Source organism: Megascapheus bottae, chromosome 7 (genome assembly GCF_031878675.1).
Source record: "Megascapheus bottae isolate mThoBot1 chromosome 7, mThoBot2.hap1, whole genome shotgun sequence".
Lineage (NCBI taxonomy): Eukaryota > Metazoa > Chordata > Mammalia > Rodentia > Geomyidae > Megascapheus > Megascapheus bottae.
This window is the reverse complement of record NC_143515.1, coordinates 53,307,054-53,324,773: the sequence shown is the minus strand read 5'-3', so window position 1 is coordinate 53,324,773 and position 17,720 is coordinate 53,307,054. Positions and strand designations below refer to the sequence as shown.

The 17,720-nt window shown below is 41.7% G+C and overlaps 1 protein-coding gene and 1 pseudogene across 2 annotated transcripts in view; one reads left to right on the top strand and one right to left on the bottom strand.

Annotated features, from left to right (window-relative positions):
• Positions 1-16,316, bottom strand: part of Srbd1 (S1 RNA binding domain 1) — a 174,456-nt gene extending 158,140 nt beyond the window's left edge. Inside the window, exons 1-5 of one of the 2 annotated variants that reach the window (XM_090337018.1) lie at positions 16,279-16,316; positions 13,006-13,147; positions 6,635-6,714; positions 4,234-4,411; positions 2,870-3,238 (exon numbers count right to left, since the gene is read on the bottom strand). In XM_090337018.1, the coding sequence (XP_090193144.1) occupies positions 2,870-3,238; positions 4,234-4,411; positions 6,635-6,714 (627 nt within the window). In that variant the 5' untranslated portion in view covers positions 13,006-13,147; positions 16,279-16,316. The remainder of the gene's footprint in view (positions 1-2,869; positions 3,239-4,233; positions 4,412-6,634; positions 6,715-13,005; positions 13,148-16,278) is intronic. The other variant, XM_090337017.1, reaches the window with a different exon arrangement.
• Positions 12,764-13,434, top strand: LOC150060798 (spliceosome-associated protein CWC15 homolog pseudogene; annotated as a pseudogene).
• Positions 16,317-17,720: the final 1,404 nt, after the last annotated feature.

Below are 17,720 nucleotides of genomic sequence, written 5' to 3'. Positions count from 1 at the left end.
CTCAGCCTCCTGAGTAGCTAGGATTACAGGGGTGAGCCACCACACCTGGCCCACTTTTCTGATTTCTAACAAAGTACACTAGGAATAAGGAGGAGAAATGTGGGAAGGAAAGCAAGACAGCTTTCAAGGTAAACCTGGTGTAGGTGGTATATGACTCATCCTTTGAAAACATACCTATACATCTAAATGAATAAAGAAAAAGAAGGCTTAGAAAAATGCTTAATTATACCCTTTGTCAAGGTACTTGGACTGTTTAGTTCAGGAAGAAAAGTGAGAGAAAAGTTGTAAAGCACCATTTCATTCCTTAATAGGCTGGACAGAAAAAAAAAAAGATTAAAAAATATTGGTAACATTCTACTGGTAGGTAATAGAAAAGCAGCATGGATAAACAAATTCCTTCTGGGCACTGGTGGCTCACATCTGTAATCCTAACTATTTGGGATGATGAAATTGAGAGGATCACAGTTCTAGGCCAGTCTGGGCATATACATGAGACCCCAGGCCTAGTGGCATATACCTATAGCTATCACTCCAGCTGCATGGGTAGCTAAAATCATAGTTCCAGGCCAGCCTAGAAAAAAAAGTCCACAGAACTCCATCTCAACAACAACAACAAAAAATTTTTTTGGCTTGGTCATGTGCACCTAACTTCTTCTGTATGAAGTAGTCTAAAATACATGGATTTTATTCCAGGAGTAAGCTCAGCCAAAACCAAGACCCTACCCAAAAAATTATCAATGACAAAAGGCAACCCAGACAGTACCTGATTGAACAGGACAACTCCCAGGCCCAGACTTCAAGTTCCACTACAGACCAAAAAAAAAAAAAAAAACCAAAAAACCCACATCTTGTTGATCCACTCATCAACTGAGGGACATCTGGATTGGTTCCATATCTTTGCTATGGTAAATTGTGCTGCAATGAACATCGTTGTGCTAGTGGATTTAGTATGCCCTCGTTTCTGGACGATTGGGTAAACGCCAAGTAGTGGAATTACTGGGTCATAGGGGAGCTCTATGTTTAGTCTTTTGAGGAACTGCCAAACTGCTTTCCACATTGGTTGAACGAGTTTGCACTCCCACCAACAGTGTAGTAGTGATCCCTCCTGGCCACATCCCCTCCAGCAGCTGTTATTAGTTTTCTTGATCCTGGCCATTCTAACTGGAGTGAGGTGGAATCGTAAGAGTTGTTTTGATTTGCATTTCTTTTATGACCAGAGATGTTGAGCATTTCTTCATGTGTCTATAGCCATTTTTAGTTGATGAGTGGATCAACAAGATGTTGTTATACACAATGGAATTCTATACTGCTGTCAGAAAGAACGACATCGCCCCATTTGTAAAGAAATGGAAAGACTTAAACCTTGATACAAAAGGCCATATAGTATGACGCTAAATGAAAGGATCTCTAGGATATAGAAACATAAGCCATATAATGAATGGTTGTTGTTCTTAAGGTACTATGTTATCTCTCATCTCTTTTGCTGTCCCTTGGTTATCTCATATTGTTACAGTATCTCACTTTGTTACCTGATATATCGGATATATTTGTATTTGGTTATTTGAAATTGGATAGGGAAGGGGGGGAAAACAAGATGAGGGTTGGGGGTGGGGGGAGGGAAATGGGGACCAAGACATGTGAAAGGGTATCAATGTATGGAAATTAATGCACCATCTATCTGGCAAATATCATGTAACCCTTCTATTAATTACAATAAAAAATATGAAAAAGAAAAAAAAGAAATAGAAAGACTTAGAAAAAATCATATTAAGTGAAGTAAGCCAGACTCAAAGGAACATAGGCCCAATAGTCTCCCTCATTTGTCATGGTCAGTAGAAACCTTGGGCTCTCCTAGCAGAGATTTACAATAGAACAAAATCTAGAGACATTAGGCCAAATAGTATGACACTAAATGTAAGGACCTCCAGGATAAGGAAACAAAAGCTATATAATGAATGACAGTTGCTCTTAATATACTGTTATCTCTCATCTCTTTTACCATCCCTTGGTTATCTCATACTGTTACAATATTTCACATTGTTATCTGATCTATTTTATATGTGCTTAATTGGTTATTTGAAATTGGATAGGGAAGGGAGGAATCAAGATAACCGAGGGGAAGGTGGGAGGGAAATGGGGACCATGTCATAAGAAAGGGTATCAATGTTTGTGAAGTTATGCACCTTCTATCTGGTGAATATAATGTAACCCTTCTATTAATCACAAGAAAAAAAAGAAAGCAAAAGAAAAATTGCTAGGTCTCATTCATAGTACATTATAGTATGCTAAGTATGTTTATAACCATAAACAGCCAATGACCCAATCATCTACACTGTTATTATTGGGAAATACAGTTCAAATTCAGAACAAAAATTTAACCATCAGGGGCCAGGAGTTTGGCCTAGTGGTAGAGTGCTTGCCTAGCATGCACGAAGACCCGGGTTTGATTCCTTAGTACCACACACATAGAAAAAAGCCAGAAGTGGTGCTGAGGCTCAAGTGGTAGCGCTCTAGCTTGAGAAAGTTCAAGGAGAGTACCCAGTCCCTGAGCTCAAGCCCAGGATTGGCCAAAAAAAAAAAAAGAAAAGAAAAAAAATTTAACTATCAATCCTTAAGGGCCAATATGTTAGTGAAATCTGTGTTCATAATCTGCATGCACTAATGCAATATTGCAAAGATTCTTCTTCATAGTTCTTGGCCACAGAACTGATGATAATAGGCCAATACAATTTGGTAAGCCTGATGCCTGCAATCACTGGCAAAATGAAAGAGAATTCAAAATTCTCAGCCTTCCCTTAAGAAACACAACTCTTATGTTAGTCAGAAAGAAATGAAAGCAACTAATGTGTTAGAAAATGGCTGAACATACCTGTACTATGTCCCAGTTCATTTCCATCTCTTCTTTAACATTGTTGGCACTAGATAGAAACTTGACAGGCTGCCCCTGGGGGCATGATTCTGTCTTTATTCTCTTTAAAGTGGACTGTTCAAATGTGAAATCATCATCCTCTTCCTTCTTACATGTCCCTTCCTGCATGGTACTTGTAGATGGCATTTCTGTACTGCTACATCCAACCTCTAAGGTGCCGGTTTGGGCAGTTTTCCCATCAACTTTCAGCCTTTTGGTCCTTGGGGCTGCAATTTCCCTCTTTGTCTTCGCTGTTTTCTGAGTCTTTGCAGTATCCAACTTGGTTTTTTTCTCTTCCAAATCAACATCAGCAATAACCAAAGAGCCATTCTATCAGGGAAGACATGAGAATTAGAAAAACTAATTGCCCTGAAATATTCATAGAAAATTTGTAACCTGTTGCCTAGCATGCATGAAGACCAGGGCTCGATTCTTCGGTACCACATACATTAAAAACAAACAAACAAACAAACAAACAAAAAAAAAAAAAGCTGGAAGTGGTGCTGAGGCTCAATTGGTAGAGCTCTAGCCTTGAGAAAATCCAAGGACAAAGCTCAGGCCCTGAGCTTAAGCCCAGGACTGGCAAAAAGAAAAAAAAAAGAATATGTGTAGCCTGTTGTGAAACTGAACTTCAATTAAGACCTTCAGCTGTCACTTCTTCAACCAAAGTGCCAACCTTATTCAATAACCTCACAAAAACTTATCTACTTCTAATCTCAGTCCATGCTCAGCAAGCAAATTTCTAACCAATCAAGCCCTATTTAGTATAAATTCCAAACAGAAGATACATTGGCTATATGAAGCTCAAGACCTTATAAGGATTATTTCAAAATATTAAGCCAGCACTCTGGTTGCATACATTACTCTGGTGAGTATGTTAGTGCAAAAATACCCTTCAGAGATATATTGGATTTTGAAATGCTGACTTAGAAACCCAGTCCCATCACTTACCAACTGTGAACTACAAGCAAGTCATTTAATGTCCCTTATCTCTGCATCTTCCTCAATAGTTGTTGCAAAGCTTAAGCAAGATCATGGTGTGACGTCTGTAGCTTATTGCCTGTTTTTTTAGTAAGCATATTACCACTAGTATTTCTAAGCAACCTCCTAATAGAGGAAAAGGAAGTTGATGGAGAAATATAGTATATTTAATAACATTATTGAGACCCCATGACCAGGACACCACTACCCCCAGGTTTTGTCATTTCTATGCTTTGTTCTACACTACATAATGAAAAAGTAATACTCCCAGTCAGGAAAAGGAACACTTCCACCTACTACCTGAAAGCCCTGCCTCCCAACCAGCACTTTGCTACAGCACCTACCAGCTCCTCCTGGACAGCCACACCTTCTGAGGCATCACTCAGTTGTGGGGTGTTCTTCTTTACCCGAGGTGCCCTCTTTGGTTTGGATTCCTTGGAAGCAGGTTGCTTGCGGCTTCTTGGAACCTTCTTTGGAGGTTCCCAGGCACTATCTTCCTTGTCATCTTCAGAGGCTGACGATCTAGGAATTTTCAGAAAAAAGAAATGAAATCAAATATCCAAAAGAAAAAGAGATGCACACTTTAAAAAAAAAAAATGATAAAGTCGGACCAGGTGCAGTGGCTCATGCCTATAGTCCTAGCTACCCAGGAGGCTGAGATCTGAGAATCACAGTCCAAAGCCAGCCCTGGCACTAAAGACTGTGAGACTCTGCTCTCCAATTAACCACTAGAAAACCAGAAGTGGCCACTGTGGCTGAAGAGTAGGGCAGGAGCCTTGAGCTGAAGAGCTTAGGTACAGCATCCAAGCTCAGAGTTCAAGCCCTGCAACAGACCAAAAAAAAAAAAAAAAAAAAAAAGAGCCAGACGTGGTGGTTCACGCCTGTAATCCTAGCTACTCAGGAGGCTAAGATTTGAGAATCAAGGTTCAAAGCCAGCCAGAGCACTAAAGACCCAAGACTCGTATCTCCAATTAATCACTAAAAAACAGGAAGTGGGAGCTATGGCTCAAGGGGTAGGATGGTAGCCTTGAGCTGAAGAGCTCAGGAACAGTGCCCAGGCCCAGAGTTCAAGCCCCATGACCCACAAAAAAAAAAAAAAAAAAAGATAAAGTCAGAGGTGTTTAATATAAAATGGAATATTATCAATAAGAATAGAAATAATAGTTGATAGACCAATGTAAATACCCTCCTTCCATCATATACTGTAAATCACAAGTCTACCCACTTTCCCCTCACTTGACATACATACATAATATATACACCGCTTTATAACACAGGAGTTCATTTATTATCTTTGGTAACCTATTAAGTCATGTCATACCAGTCAATGTGGACTTTTCCATTTTAACTTAAACACTTAAGTAAGTTATGATGTGCTAATCAGATTCATATGACTGTTACTGAGTTATCTGATTCAATGAAATGGGTAGTAAATGGCCCTACAAACATCCCAAATTAAGCAGAAAGTTACCTCTGGATCCTTCTGACTGTTACTATTCTTTTTTTTTTTTTTGGCCAGTCCTGGGCTTGAGCTCAGGGCCTGAGCAATGTCCTTGGACTTTCTCAAGGCTAGAGCTCTACCACTTGAGCCTCAGTACCACTTCTGGCTTTTTTCTATGTATGTGGAACCAAGGAATCGAACCCGGGTCTTCATGCATGCTAGGCAAGCACTTTAACCACTAGGCCAAACTCCCGGCCCCTGTTATTACTCTTTTCTTTTTTCACAGAATGGATTTGTTTCCTGATTAGACTGGACTCAGTACTGTTATTGTACTTTTCTACCAAGACTCAAACTCGCACCACGAGCAGAGAAAAATCAGCCATGCTGAAGTCTCTTGAAAGAATATGGACCTCTGGCCCACTCAGAACACTCTATCTTTACCTAATGTAAGAAAACAATACTGGTAGAAAGAATAACAACTTCCCTCACTGAGCCTAGAGAATGTAAATGTTTGAGTTATTATTTTGCTTGGAGGCAAAAATTTTATTGCATAACTTCTTAACTAAATTGTGGTCCAGGAAGGTGTAATTATGACAAGCTAAACTACAGATATCCTCTAGGTGAATTTTCTTCACAAGTGATTACTAATTAAAACACCAGAAAAATCATGAGAACACGAGAATTGTGTAGATTCCAAATGAATTAGAATGAGAAAACCAAGGAATTACACAACTCAGGTTCCTTTCTTCTGCCCATTTAGCAGGATGACATATTTGTATCACCTCCAAGCAAGAGTTCTGATAACATGATTTAACGTAAGTGCCAAACAGAAACTGTTTTTCATTATCATGAAGAAAACACAACCAACAGAATCATACTGTTACACATGAAGCAGTGCTAAGCAGCTAGTAAACTCTCATTCTTCATCGTGTGAGCCCTGGGCCACATCTGGCATGCACTCCTTAGAGCATATCTTTTACACGCCTTTTAGGAAATTCACTCTCCTGGTTTTCCTCCTATATGCTTAAAGTTTCTCCTTAGTTCTTGTGACTCCCTTCTCTTTTACCCCAACCACCAAATGCTAAATTGTATATTTATGTCATATGCTCTGTATACATTGTATATTTAGTTGGTTATTTAGTCTCCAGTTAACATGTTAGAACCAACATTAGAAAAAGCCTGGAACACAGAATGAATTCAATCAACATTTATTAAATGAATAAATGACTTGTTTGTAAGTGACAGAAGGCATCACTCTAAAACATTCATTCTCCACCACCACCACATTAAACCAATATGCTTACAACTCAGAGATGTAAGAAAAATCATCTTTGGATAGTGAAGTCTGGACTTTTGCTTTTGCTCTTCTTGGCAATGATGACATCTGGAAGAAATGGAATATGAAGTCAGCATGATTTGGACAGTCTCATCACTATATTTGGCTACAAAATGATGTGGCATTGAAAAACATGCCAAGTGTTCCACAGCTACAAATTGCTGCCATGAGGGGGAGAAAAAAGTGTGGCTCATTTGCAAGTCCAAACTCTAGCCTCTCCTGTTATATATTTGATGAGAACATAAATAGCTGCAAGCATGGTGTTACATGCTTCTAATATCACTACTAAAGCTGAGACAAGAGAATCATGAGTTCAAGGCCAAACAGACCTACACACTGAAACCTCTCTTTAAAAAAAAAAAAAAAAAGAAAGAAAAGAAAAGGCCAGGAGTTTGGCCTACTGGTGGAGTGTCTGCCTAGCATGCATAAAGACCCAGGTTCGATTCCTCAGTACCACATACATAGAAAAAAAACAGAAGTGGTGTCATGGCTCAAGTGTTAGAGCTCTAGCCTTGAAAAAGCTCAGTACTCAGGCCATGAGCTCAAGCCCAGGACTAGCAAGAAAGAAAGGGGGGAAAAAGCATCAAAGTTTTCAAATATCTTATGAACTGGGACCTTGTTTTGAAAAATAAAAATTCTTGCCAGGAATTTTACCTGAGGTAGTGGCGGCTCACACCTGCAATCCTAGCTACTCACTCAGAAGGCTGAGATCTGAGGATCAAGATTCAAAGCCAAGGGGCACTAAGACCATGAGATTCTTATCTCCAATTAACCACTAGAAAACCAGAAGTGGTGCTGTGGCTCCACGGGCAGGGTGATGGCCTTGAACTGAAAAGCTCAGGAACAGCACCCAGGCTCAGAGTTCAAGCCCCATGACCAACCAAAAAAAAAAAAACATGTGTCAGACCATAAACACTGCATTTGATGATGACATGCTTAAAACCCTTTAAACACATTCTTAAATCAATCACAAAGTAAGTATAAAGCCTCTGGGTCTACCAGCTACTTAGAAGGTGAATACCTTAAAGAAATATTTTTTTAAACAATAGTCACAAAAGGGACTGTGTGGGACTGGGAATGTGGATCATGAAGCCCTGGGTTCAATTCCTCAGTACCACATAAACAGAAAAAGAGATGTGGCACTATGGCTCAAGTGGAAGAGTGCCAGCCTTGAGCATAGTGCCCAAACCCTGAGTTCAAGCCCTAGGACTAGCAAAAAACAAAGGGGAGGCGGAGCGTAAGATGTTCTCCTAGTAGCTACAGCTCAACTCAATCTTTAAATACAAAAGCACAGAACAGAGCAGAGCAGCGCTGGGAGGACCAAACAAACCAGACAACAGTCTCTAGGAAGAAGACAGGATAACCTTCCACATCTCTTGCACTCTCTCATATAAGTTTTCATGGCTATGCAGGTCATCCGTCCTCAAATAAGTAGTGTTAGGTACTAATCCTATGATTTCTGTGTTCTATATATTTTACAACAACAAAAACATGGTAAAACAGAGGAAATATGTGCTTGCAAAGCAATTCAAACTGAGTCAGAGCACAAATGGATTATTCTGTAAATGATACTGATCCTGATGGCATGCCTCTGAAGGAAAACAAAGATTTAATTTCTACTTGCTGATCATTAATAAAAATGTTTCCTAGCCAGGCACAGTGGCTTACACCTATAATCCTAGCTACTCAGGAGGCTGAGATCTGAGGATCAGATCTCCAATTAACCTCTAGAAAACGGTAAGTGGGGCTTGAGCTGAAGAACTCAGGGACACTGCTCAAACCCAGGAGTAGGGTAGTAGCCTTGAGCTGAAGAGCTGAAGGACAGCGCCCAGGCCAAGTTCGAACCCCCATGACACACACACACACACACACACAAAAAAAAAAAAAAAGTTTCCCACAGTCACTAATACTTTTAAACAAAAACACACCGAAGTATTACAGGAAAAAAAAAAAAAGATTATAATCTTGACTAGGGATGAGAGAATACAGATTCTCTTAGGCATTAACTCAAAATTCCAAAGCCATACTAACCAGTGATTCATGTCTATAATCCTAGCTACTCAAGTAGCTGGTATCTGAGAATCATAGTTCCAAGCCAGCCCAAGCAGAGAAGTCTTGAGATTCCTATCTCTGATTCACAAGCAAAAGCTGGAAATGGAAGCTCAAGCAGAATAGTGCCAGTCATGAGCAGGAAAAAAAAAGCAAGAGCACAAAGTCCCAAGTTCAAGCCCCAGTTTTTGGGTGTGAATGCATCCTGCGCAGACAACAGCAACATTGAAGAATCAAACCAATTCACAAAAAACTCAGCTGGACGCCATGGCTCATGCCTGTAATCCTAGCTACTCAGGAGGCTGAGATCTGAGGATCAAGGTTCAAAGCCAGCCCTGGCACAAAAGAACCTGAGACTCTTATCTCCAATTAACCCCTAGAAAACGGGGAAGCAGGGCTTGGCTCAAGGGTAGAACAGTAGCCTTAAGCTGAAGAGCTCAGGGACAACGCGCAAGCCCAGGGTTAGGGCAGTATTCTTGAGCTGAAGAGCTCAAGGACAGTGCCCAGGCCAAGTTCAAGGCTCATGATTGCTCCCCCCCCCCAAAAAAAAATATCCTCAAGAAGCACAGTTATGCATATTTGGGGGATCGAAGATAAGGAGGCTGGGGCTGAGTATAAGCTATCCAACAAAAAGGAAGAGCTCTCGGAGCCATACCCCACATATTAGGTACCTCCTATAGGAGGGGAAAAGACTCAAACCACCACCAGTGGAATTCTTATCCTAAATAAAAAAGAAAGAGAAGACTTCTAAAGGTGCTAAATTCCCATCCTTACCCAGTTCACCTTATAACTATTCCCCCTACCTCAGGTAAAATATACAGCAGAGCTCCCTTATTCAGTTTCACTCTCTACAATTTTTCTTACCCTCGAACAACTGTGATCCAAAAACATTAAGAAGAAAATTCTAGAAATAAATAATGTATAGGTTGCTTATATCATAAAATCTCTATCCTATTCCATTTAGCCACGAACAGAAATCACCTCTGTCCAATTATCCATGCTGTATAATACTACCTCTACAAGTTATTTAGCAGCCATCTGTTATTACATTACCTGTCACCATAATTACTCTGCTTGTATTCAATAACCCTTACTTTGCCAAATACTAGGCTGATAATTTCATTACAATAATTTTATAATTGTTCTAATTTTATTATTCTTTTATAGATCCTAATTTATATAAATTACATTTTATTAGTTATATATGTACAGGAAAAAAAAAAAAGAGCTGAGCACGGTGTCTCATGCCTGTAATCAGGGACAGTGCCCAGGCCCAGAGTTCAAACCCCACAACCAAACAAAAATGCTTAAGTACTACCCAAAGTTTCAAGTAGCCACTGGGCCCTTAAAATATGTTCCCTGAGAGTAGAGGAACTACTCTGCCTAAATATTCCCATTCAATATATCCCAAACCTATCCCCACATTTTATCACCAGCAGAAATGTTTAAAATATGGAAAGAGTTTGGGAGCTTGGCCTAGTGGTAGAGTGCTTGCCTAGTATGCATAAAGCCCTGTGTTCAATTCCTAGCTACCGCAGAAATGGTGCTATGGCTCAAGTGGTCAAGCTCAAAGACAGTGCCTAGACATTGAGTTCAAGCCCCAGGACTGGCAAAAAAATATGTTTTAATCGAACATTTGCTGGGGAGTAATAAAAGATTTCCCTGAGAGACTAGGAGTTTGGCCTAGTGGTACAGTGCTTGCCTAACACGCATGAAGATCTGGGTTCATTCCTCAGTACCACATACATTAAAAATAAAAAAAACCAGTAGTGGTGCTGTGGCTCAATGTTGGGAGCCAGAGTGGAATCAAACTGTACCTTGATTTGCATCAGACAATGGCTTTATTGTCTTATTGTTTTCTGGCCTTATTCTGTTTAAATGACCTGAGATTTACCATATGAATGTAACACCTGGAGGTTCCCGGGGTCTCAAGGAGGGAAGAGGCTGGAGTGGAAAATAAACGTGGCAGTCTCTGCAGTCTTTTGCTGGACTGCAGACATCCCGGACCCGGTGTGTCTGTCTCTCTTCTATTTCTTCCTAGTCCTTGCCCCCTATTTCAGGAACCCCAATCTGCAAACCCTGGTTTGCTGCCAGCTGGCCCCGGCAGCTCAAGTGGTAGAATACTAGTCTTGAGAAAGCCCAAGGGCAGTGCCTAGATCCTGAATTCAAGCCCCTAGACTGGCGCAAAATAAATAAATAAATAAAATGGTTTCCCTTAAATCTCAACTGCATCATACACCCTGAAGGCAATGTATTGTGTGAAGTTGAATAAGACACTAACATTTTCACAAGTGGATAACAACATGACTATAAAAAGGAAAATGGGAAGAAAGAATCTACAAGAAAACCAAAGGCCAACTCAAGCCTATTTTTAAGAGTATACAGAGAGGCTGGGAGTTTGGCCTAGTGGTGGAGTGCTTGCCTAGCATGCATGAAGACCCGGGTTCCATTCCTAGGTACTACAGACATAGAAAAGAGCCAGAAATGGTGCTGAGGCTCAAGTGGTAGAGCTCTAGCCTTGAGAAAGTCCAAGGACAGGGCTCAGGCCCTGAGCTCAAGCCCAGGACTGGCAAAAAAAAAAAAAAAAGTATCCAGAGAAACTAGAAGTTACTTAATAAAAATTATCTGTGTCAGGTTTACTTCATATAATAAGGCTTGTTAAACTAACCAAAATCTCACCTGTTCCCATGTTCTAAGTAGCCTCGTGTGCCTTAACAACAGGGACATTCTGAGAAAGGTATGTCACTAAGTAGACACCATAGTGTACTGTACTTACAAAAACTAAGAAAAAGGGACTGGGAGTTTGGCATACTGTTAAGAATGCTTGCCTAGCATGCACCCAAACTGGGGTTTGACTCCTTGGTACCACATACATAGAAAAAGCCAGAAGTGCTGCTGTGGCTCAAGTGGTAGAATTCTAGCCTTGAGAAAGCCCAAGGAGAGTGCTCAGGTCCTGAGTTTCAAGCCTCAGGACTGGCAAAAAAAAAAAAACAAAACAAGAAAGATATATCAAAAAAAAATGATACAATTTATGGAACCTACTTACCTATGACTATGCTTCTCAACATCCAACAATCACTGCTAATCAGCAAGAGCATGCCTATGTCTCCTACTTAACTAGCAATTCTAACCCTCTCCATCCCAACCTTTCATGTAAGATTCAGATTTACTAATAAACTGCCTGCCTCTGAAATTATTTAGATGTTTCTTGTTACCTAAAATTTAACCATTCACAATGCAACTCTTTCAATAACTATTCTTTGTCCTAAAATCCATTCCTATTATCATTTTTGCCCATATCATAAATAGCAATTTGCTAAGCCACTCTGAAAAATTCAAACAACTTCAGAAAGTTCCTTTTGCTAAGCCAAAACACTGCAAATCTTTTTCTGTTGTTTTCTTCCCATACCTAGTCACTTACTAAGTCACAAAATTTCTTCTTCCAAAATATACTAAATTATTTTGATCACCAATGGGTCACTGAGTCTGTTTTCTGTTGCTTTAACAGAACACTAATACTGCACTCTGGCAAGCAGGCCTTCTTGCTGAGTTACCTCATGGCAAAAGGCTACAGAGAGCTTTTCAGCTCAGGTTTCCTCTTCCAATTCCAACATGGGGTCATGCCTCAGGACCTTATCTAACCCTAATTACTTCCCAAAGGTCCTACAACACATACATAAATTTGAAGTATATATAAATCTCTGGAGTATAGTAACATATTTTGCCTGCCCTCTCTGGTCACATTCTAACCTCTACAACTCATTCTCCACATAGCAACCTAAAAGATTGTTTAGAAAATTCTTTTTAAGGGGGGTGTGGGGGGGAGGGTAATGGGTACCAAGACATGTGAAAGGGTATCAATGTATGTGAATTAATGCACCTTCTATCTGGCAAATATTATATAACCCTTTTACTAATTACAATAAAAAAAAAAGAAAATTCTTTTTAAAACATTCAATGACCAGAGGCTTCTGGGAGCGAGGAGCAGCCATGGTGTATGTGTGAGATCCCTTTGGCTGCGGCGTCGGTTCTCGACCTGGAAGAAAAGATGACTACAGCAGCTAGGCCAACCTTTGAACCTGCAAAAGGTGGAAGAGAAGGTGATTTGAGTCAACTTTCAAAGCAATATTCAAGCAGAGACCTTCCCTCTCACACAAAGATAAAATACAGACAAACTACTCAGGATGCCCCTGAAGAGGTTCATAACTGTGACTTCAGGAGAGAATTGGAAGAGAGAGAGAGAGCTGCTGCGAGAGAGAAAAATAGGGATCATCCAAACTGAGAACATACAACTTCAGTATCGAAGAAGCCTCGGTTAGACCAAATTTCTGCTGCCAATCTTGATGCGGATGACCCTCTAACAGATGAGGAAGATGAAGGTTTTGAAGAGGAGAATGATGATGATGATGATACTGCAGCACTTCTAGCTGAACTGGAAAAGATTTAAGAAGAGCGAGCTGAGGAACAGGCCCGAAAGGAACAAGACCAAAAAGCAGAAAAGAGGATTCGTATGGAAAACATTCTGAGTGGAAACCCTCTTCTTAATCTCACTGGCCCATCTCAGCCTCAGGCCAACTTCAAAGTAAAAAGAAGGTGGGATGATGATGTTGTCTTCAAGAACTGTGCAAAAGGTGTAGATGATCAGAAGACAAACAATTTGTAAATGATACTCTGTGATCTGAATTTCATAAAAAGTTCATGGAGAAATACATTAGGTAGTACAGTTTTATGTGCTTAAACACTAGAATGTTATGGATCAGTTTGGCTTTTTTCTTGTAGTTTCTTCCCCTTCCCCGCTGTATAAATGGTATATAAGCTCCTTCATTGTAAGCTCCAAAATGTTCCTTTAGTGACGCTGAATTTGATGATGGACTTGAGAATTGTTCTATCAGTTTTCATCCTCTGAATGTTTCCAGTAACATTTTCTTTTTAACATAGGGAAAATGAATCTGCTTATAATAAATACTTTAATCTAAAACAAAACAAAACATTCAATGACCTTCCACTTTCCTTTTTTCAGAATGAAACCATAGATTTCTGCAGGAGTGACCACTCCGTCCTTTCCTAATCACTTTTTTTCATATATTTTTATTGTAATTAATAGAAGGGTTACATGATATTTGCCAGATAGATGGTGCATTAATTCCCATACATTGATACCCTTTCACATGTTTTGGTCTCCATTTCCCTCCCCCCCACCCCCAACCCTCATCTTGTTCCCCCCCCTTTCCCTATCCAATTTCAAATAACCAAATACAAATATATCTGATATATCAGGTAACAAAGTGAGATACTGTAACAATATGAGATAACCAAGGGACAGCAAAAGAGATGAGAGATAACATAGTATCTTAAGAACAACAATCATTCATTATATGGCTTATGTTTCTATATCCTAGAGATCCTTTCATTTAGCATCCTACTATATGGCCTTTAGTATCAAGGTTTTGCTCTATTGCAAATCTCTGCTAGGAGAGACCAAGGTTTCTACTGATTATGACAAATGAGGGAAACCATTGAGCCTAAGTGCCTTTGAGTCTGGCTTACTTCACCTAATATGCTCTTTTCTAAGTCTTTCCATTTCCTAACAAATGGGGCAATGTCATTCTTTCTGACAGCAGCATAGAATTCCATTGTGTACAAATACCACATCTTGTTGATCCACTCATCAACTGAGGGACATCTAGGTTGGTTCCTTATCTTTGCTATGGTAAATAGTGCTGCAATGAACATTGTTGTGCTGGTGGATTTAGTATGTCTTTTTTTCTGGATGATTGGGTAAATGCCAAGTAGTGGAACTGCTGGGTCATAGGGGAGTTCTATGTTTAGTCTTTTGAGGAACTGCCATACTGCTTTCCATAGTGATTGAACGACTTTGCACTCCCACCAACAGTGTAGTAGTGATCCCTCCTGGCCACATCCCTCCTTATTTGCTATAACTCCTCAGCTCCAGTGACAATCTTTCAGTCTCAGTAACAAGCATGATTCTTTCCCACCTCAGGTACACTCTATCTGAAAGTACTCTCCTGTTCATCTAATGTCCCGTCACTTCTCACCCCTTAGATCTCAACATGGTAGACCTAAAATGGGTTTCTATACTTAAATTACACTTTTGTTTATTGTCAGAATCTCCATGTGGTAAACACTATAAAGAAAGGAAACATTTGCCTTACATTGGCATCCAAGAGCCTAACCTTTAATGGCTGCTCTTTTTTTTTTTTTGCCAGTCCTGGGCTTGAGCTCAGGGCCTGAGCACTGTCCTTGGACTTTCTCAAGGCTAGAGCTCTACCACTTGAGCCTCAGCACCACTTCCAGCTTTTTTCTATGTATGTGGTACTGAGGAATCGAACCCGGGTCTTCATGCATGCTAGGCAAGCACTTTAACCACTAGGCCAAACTCCTGGCCCCTGGCTGCTCTTTTTTAAGAATTAAATAAACACGACGTATACAGATACAGTCTCTATAGGGGAATATACACATTTTCCATCACAGTTAGGCAACCACATGTTATTCATTAATTTCTTGAAAAGGTGATGGCACATGAGAACATTGTTAATCTTTAGTGATCTGACAGAATGCTTCCTCCAAGGTATCTTTTTGGGGGATTTTGTTTTTTTTGCCGATCCTGGGGCTTAAACTCTGGGCCTCAGAACTGTCCCTGAGCTTTTTTTGCTCAAAGTGAGTGCTCTACCACTTGAGCCACAGCGTCACTTTCGGCTTTTTGAGTAGTTTAAGAGTCTCACAGTTTCCTGCTCCGGCTAGCTTGGAACAGAGATCCTCCGATCTCAGCTTGCTACGATTATAGGCGTGAACCCCTGGTGCCTGGCTTTCCACGCTATCTTATCTATGGATGCAAGAGCATATTCCAAATTAGTAATCTGGACACTGTTGTGATGTTACTGTGGGGAAAAGGCACTATAAACTGAGGAAAGTGAAAACCGGGAAGAACCTACAGAAAAATAAAAATCAACACTGAAAATCCAAGAACAGCAGAGGGGAGCAACTTCTTAAAGCACGTTTCCTCTTTAAGGGAACCAAAAGAAGTGCTTCAAACGTGGGCACAGAGCCCCAAGTTATCCAAACAGAACTGGGAAAAGCCTCGGAGATGGGAAGCCTTTGCTTGTGTAGATGGGTCTACACAAAGGTATAAGTCAAAGGGCTACAACAGAGTCCTAAACACCAACGCCAGCAGTGTCCCATCCCACAGCCATGGTTTAGCCGGAACGGCTCCAGGAAACTCGTCCTTTTCCACAAAGCCTCCTCGCAGCCCAGCACAACATGCAAGATGCACCTTTCCGGTACGAGGCCCTTCCGGGTTCGCCCGGCGTCCCCAAGCAGGCCCCAAAGCTGAGTGGAGGCAACCACGGCGCACGCCCCCCCCGCCCCCGTGACACGCGCGGCCGCCGGTGTTCCGGGCACACACCGCTGATGGCAATGACACTTCTCACTGTTAAACACGGTTTGCTCCCCAACAGGAGCTCCGAACTTGTTTTTTAATGGCCCCACGGGTACCGGCGCCCGGACGACGGCTCAAGAGAACCCTGAAGCAGAGTCACAGCTTACCTTCCCGCCCAGATGGTCGCAAAACCGGAGTCCTGGAACGCCACATCTTCCGGTTCCCGCCGGAAGTTTTTTAAAGCACCGGAAGTTCCGCCTCTCAGATCCGGATAGCAACAGGCCGCCTGGGGGCGGCACTTACGGGGGAACCGAGGGAGGAGGCACCTGAGAGAAAAGGGAGCAGGGTGGGGGAGGGAGCAGGGGTGGGAAACAGAACGCGGAGGGACCCAGAGCCCGGAGGCGGGGCCATCGCAGATGGGCGGGGCTAGCACGAGACTTCTTTTCCTCCGCCCCGGGACCCCGTCACCCCACACGCACGCACGCACGCCAAATCTGCCTCCCGGGACCCGTGAGTGAGCTCGGCTCCCGCAGCGGAGCGCTTTCCTGGGATTCCCGGTGCGGGTGGAGGCGGAGGCGTGGCTGACGCACACACGCCTCTTCTTTCTTTTGACACGCTTTTAAACTTCTTCATCTGTCCTGTTTTAACTTCCACCAAGTAATGGTTTTTCGCGTCTCATCTTTTCGTCGCGCAGTGAGAAGAGTTCAGCTGTTGTCCACCTACAGCGCCGTTAACGCCCAAGAAAAGGTTCTCGGCGTAGTTCGTATTTCCCTAAACCCTGAAATACGGTTTTCGCTGCGGGCTAGTGAAAGTATCCAAATCTTGCGTTCTCTGACGAGCCCTAAAACCTCTGTAGCCGTGCAGCCCTCGCAGTCTGAGTCTCCACCTCTACCTGGACTGCTAGGTACGCTGCCACGTAGCTGGTTTGGAAACCTGTCGGGAACTTCCTGGGAGACGGGTCCAAATTGCTTTCCGGCTTATTCCTCTTCACACGATCGTGTCTGTGTCGGCCTTTATCCTTTAAAATACCTGCCACATGAGGAATGCTCGTCAAGTCAATTTACTTAAGGTCGATACAAGTCTGGTCACTTGTGCTTCTTGATCAAGAAAGAAAAAAAAAATTAAAAAAACAAGGAAAAACCTTGTCCTATTTCATTTTCAGATTCTTGGAAAGTGCTATGATTAGACTAGCGACCTGGTATCCAGTGACATTACATTGTAAATTAGGAAAATGAGGCTGTTGTGAGTCTAGTTAATTTCCTAGAACCAAAACACGATGGATTTGTTTTAGAAGATTCTAAAGAGCAGCTTTCCACTGCTAAAGACTCCTAGCCCTCCTAGCCGGGCGCGGAAGCTCATGCCTCTAACCCTCGCTACTCAGGAGGCTGAGATCTGAGGATCACGGTTCAAAGCCAGCCCGGGCACTAACGATCGAGACTCTTGTCTCCAGTTAACCACTAGAAAACGGTAGCGGGACAGTGCCCAGGCCCAGAGTTCAAGCCCCATGACCAAAAGAAAAAAAAAAAAAAAGGTTCCAGTACTTCGTACAGTAGAGCCCATCAAGGAATTGACATGAGCTGTGAGTAGACCTTCTGATCCACCCAAACTG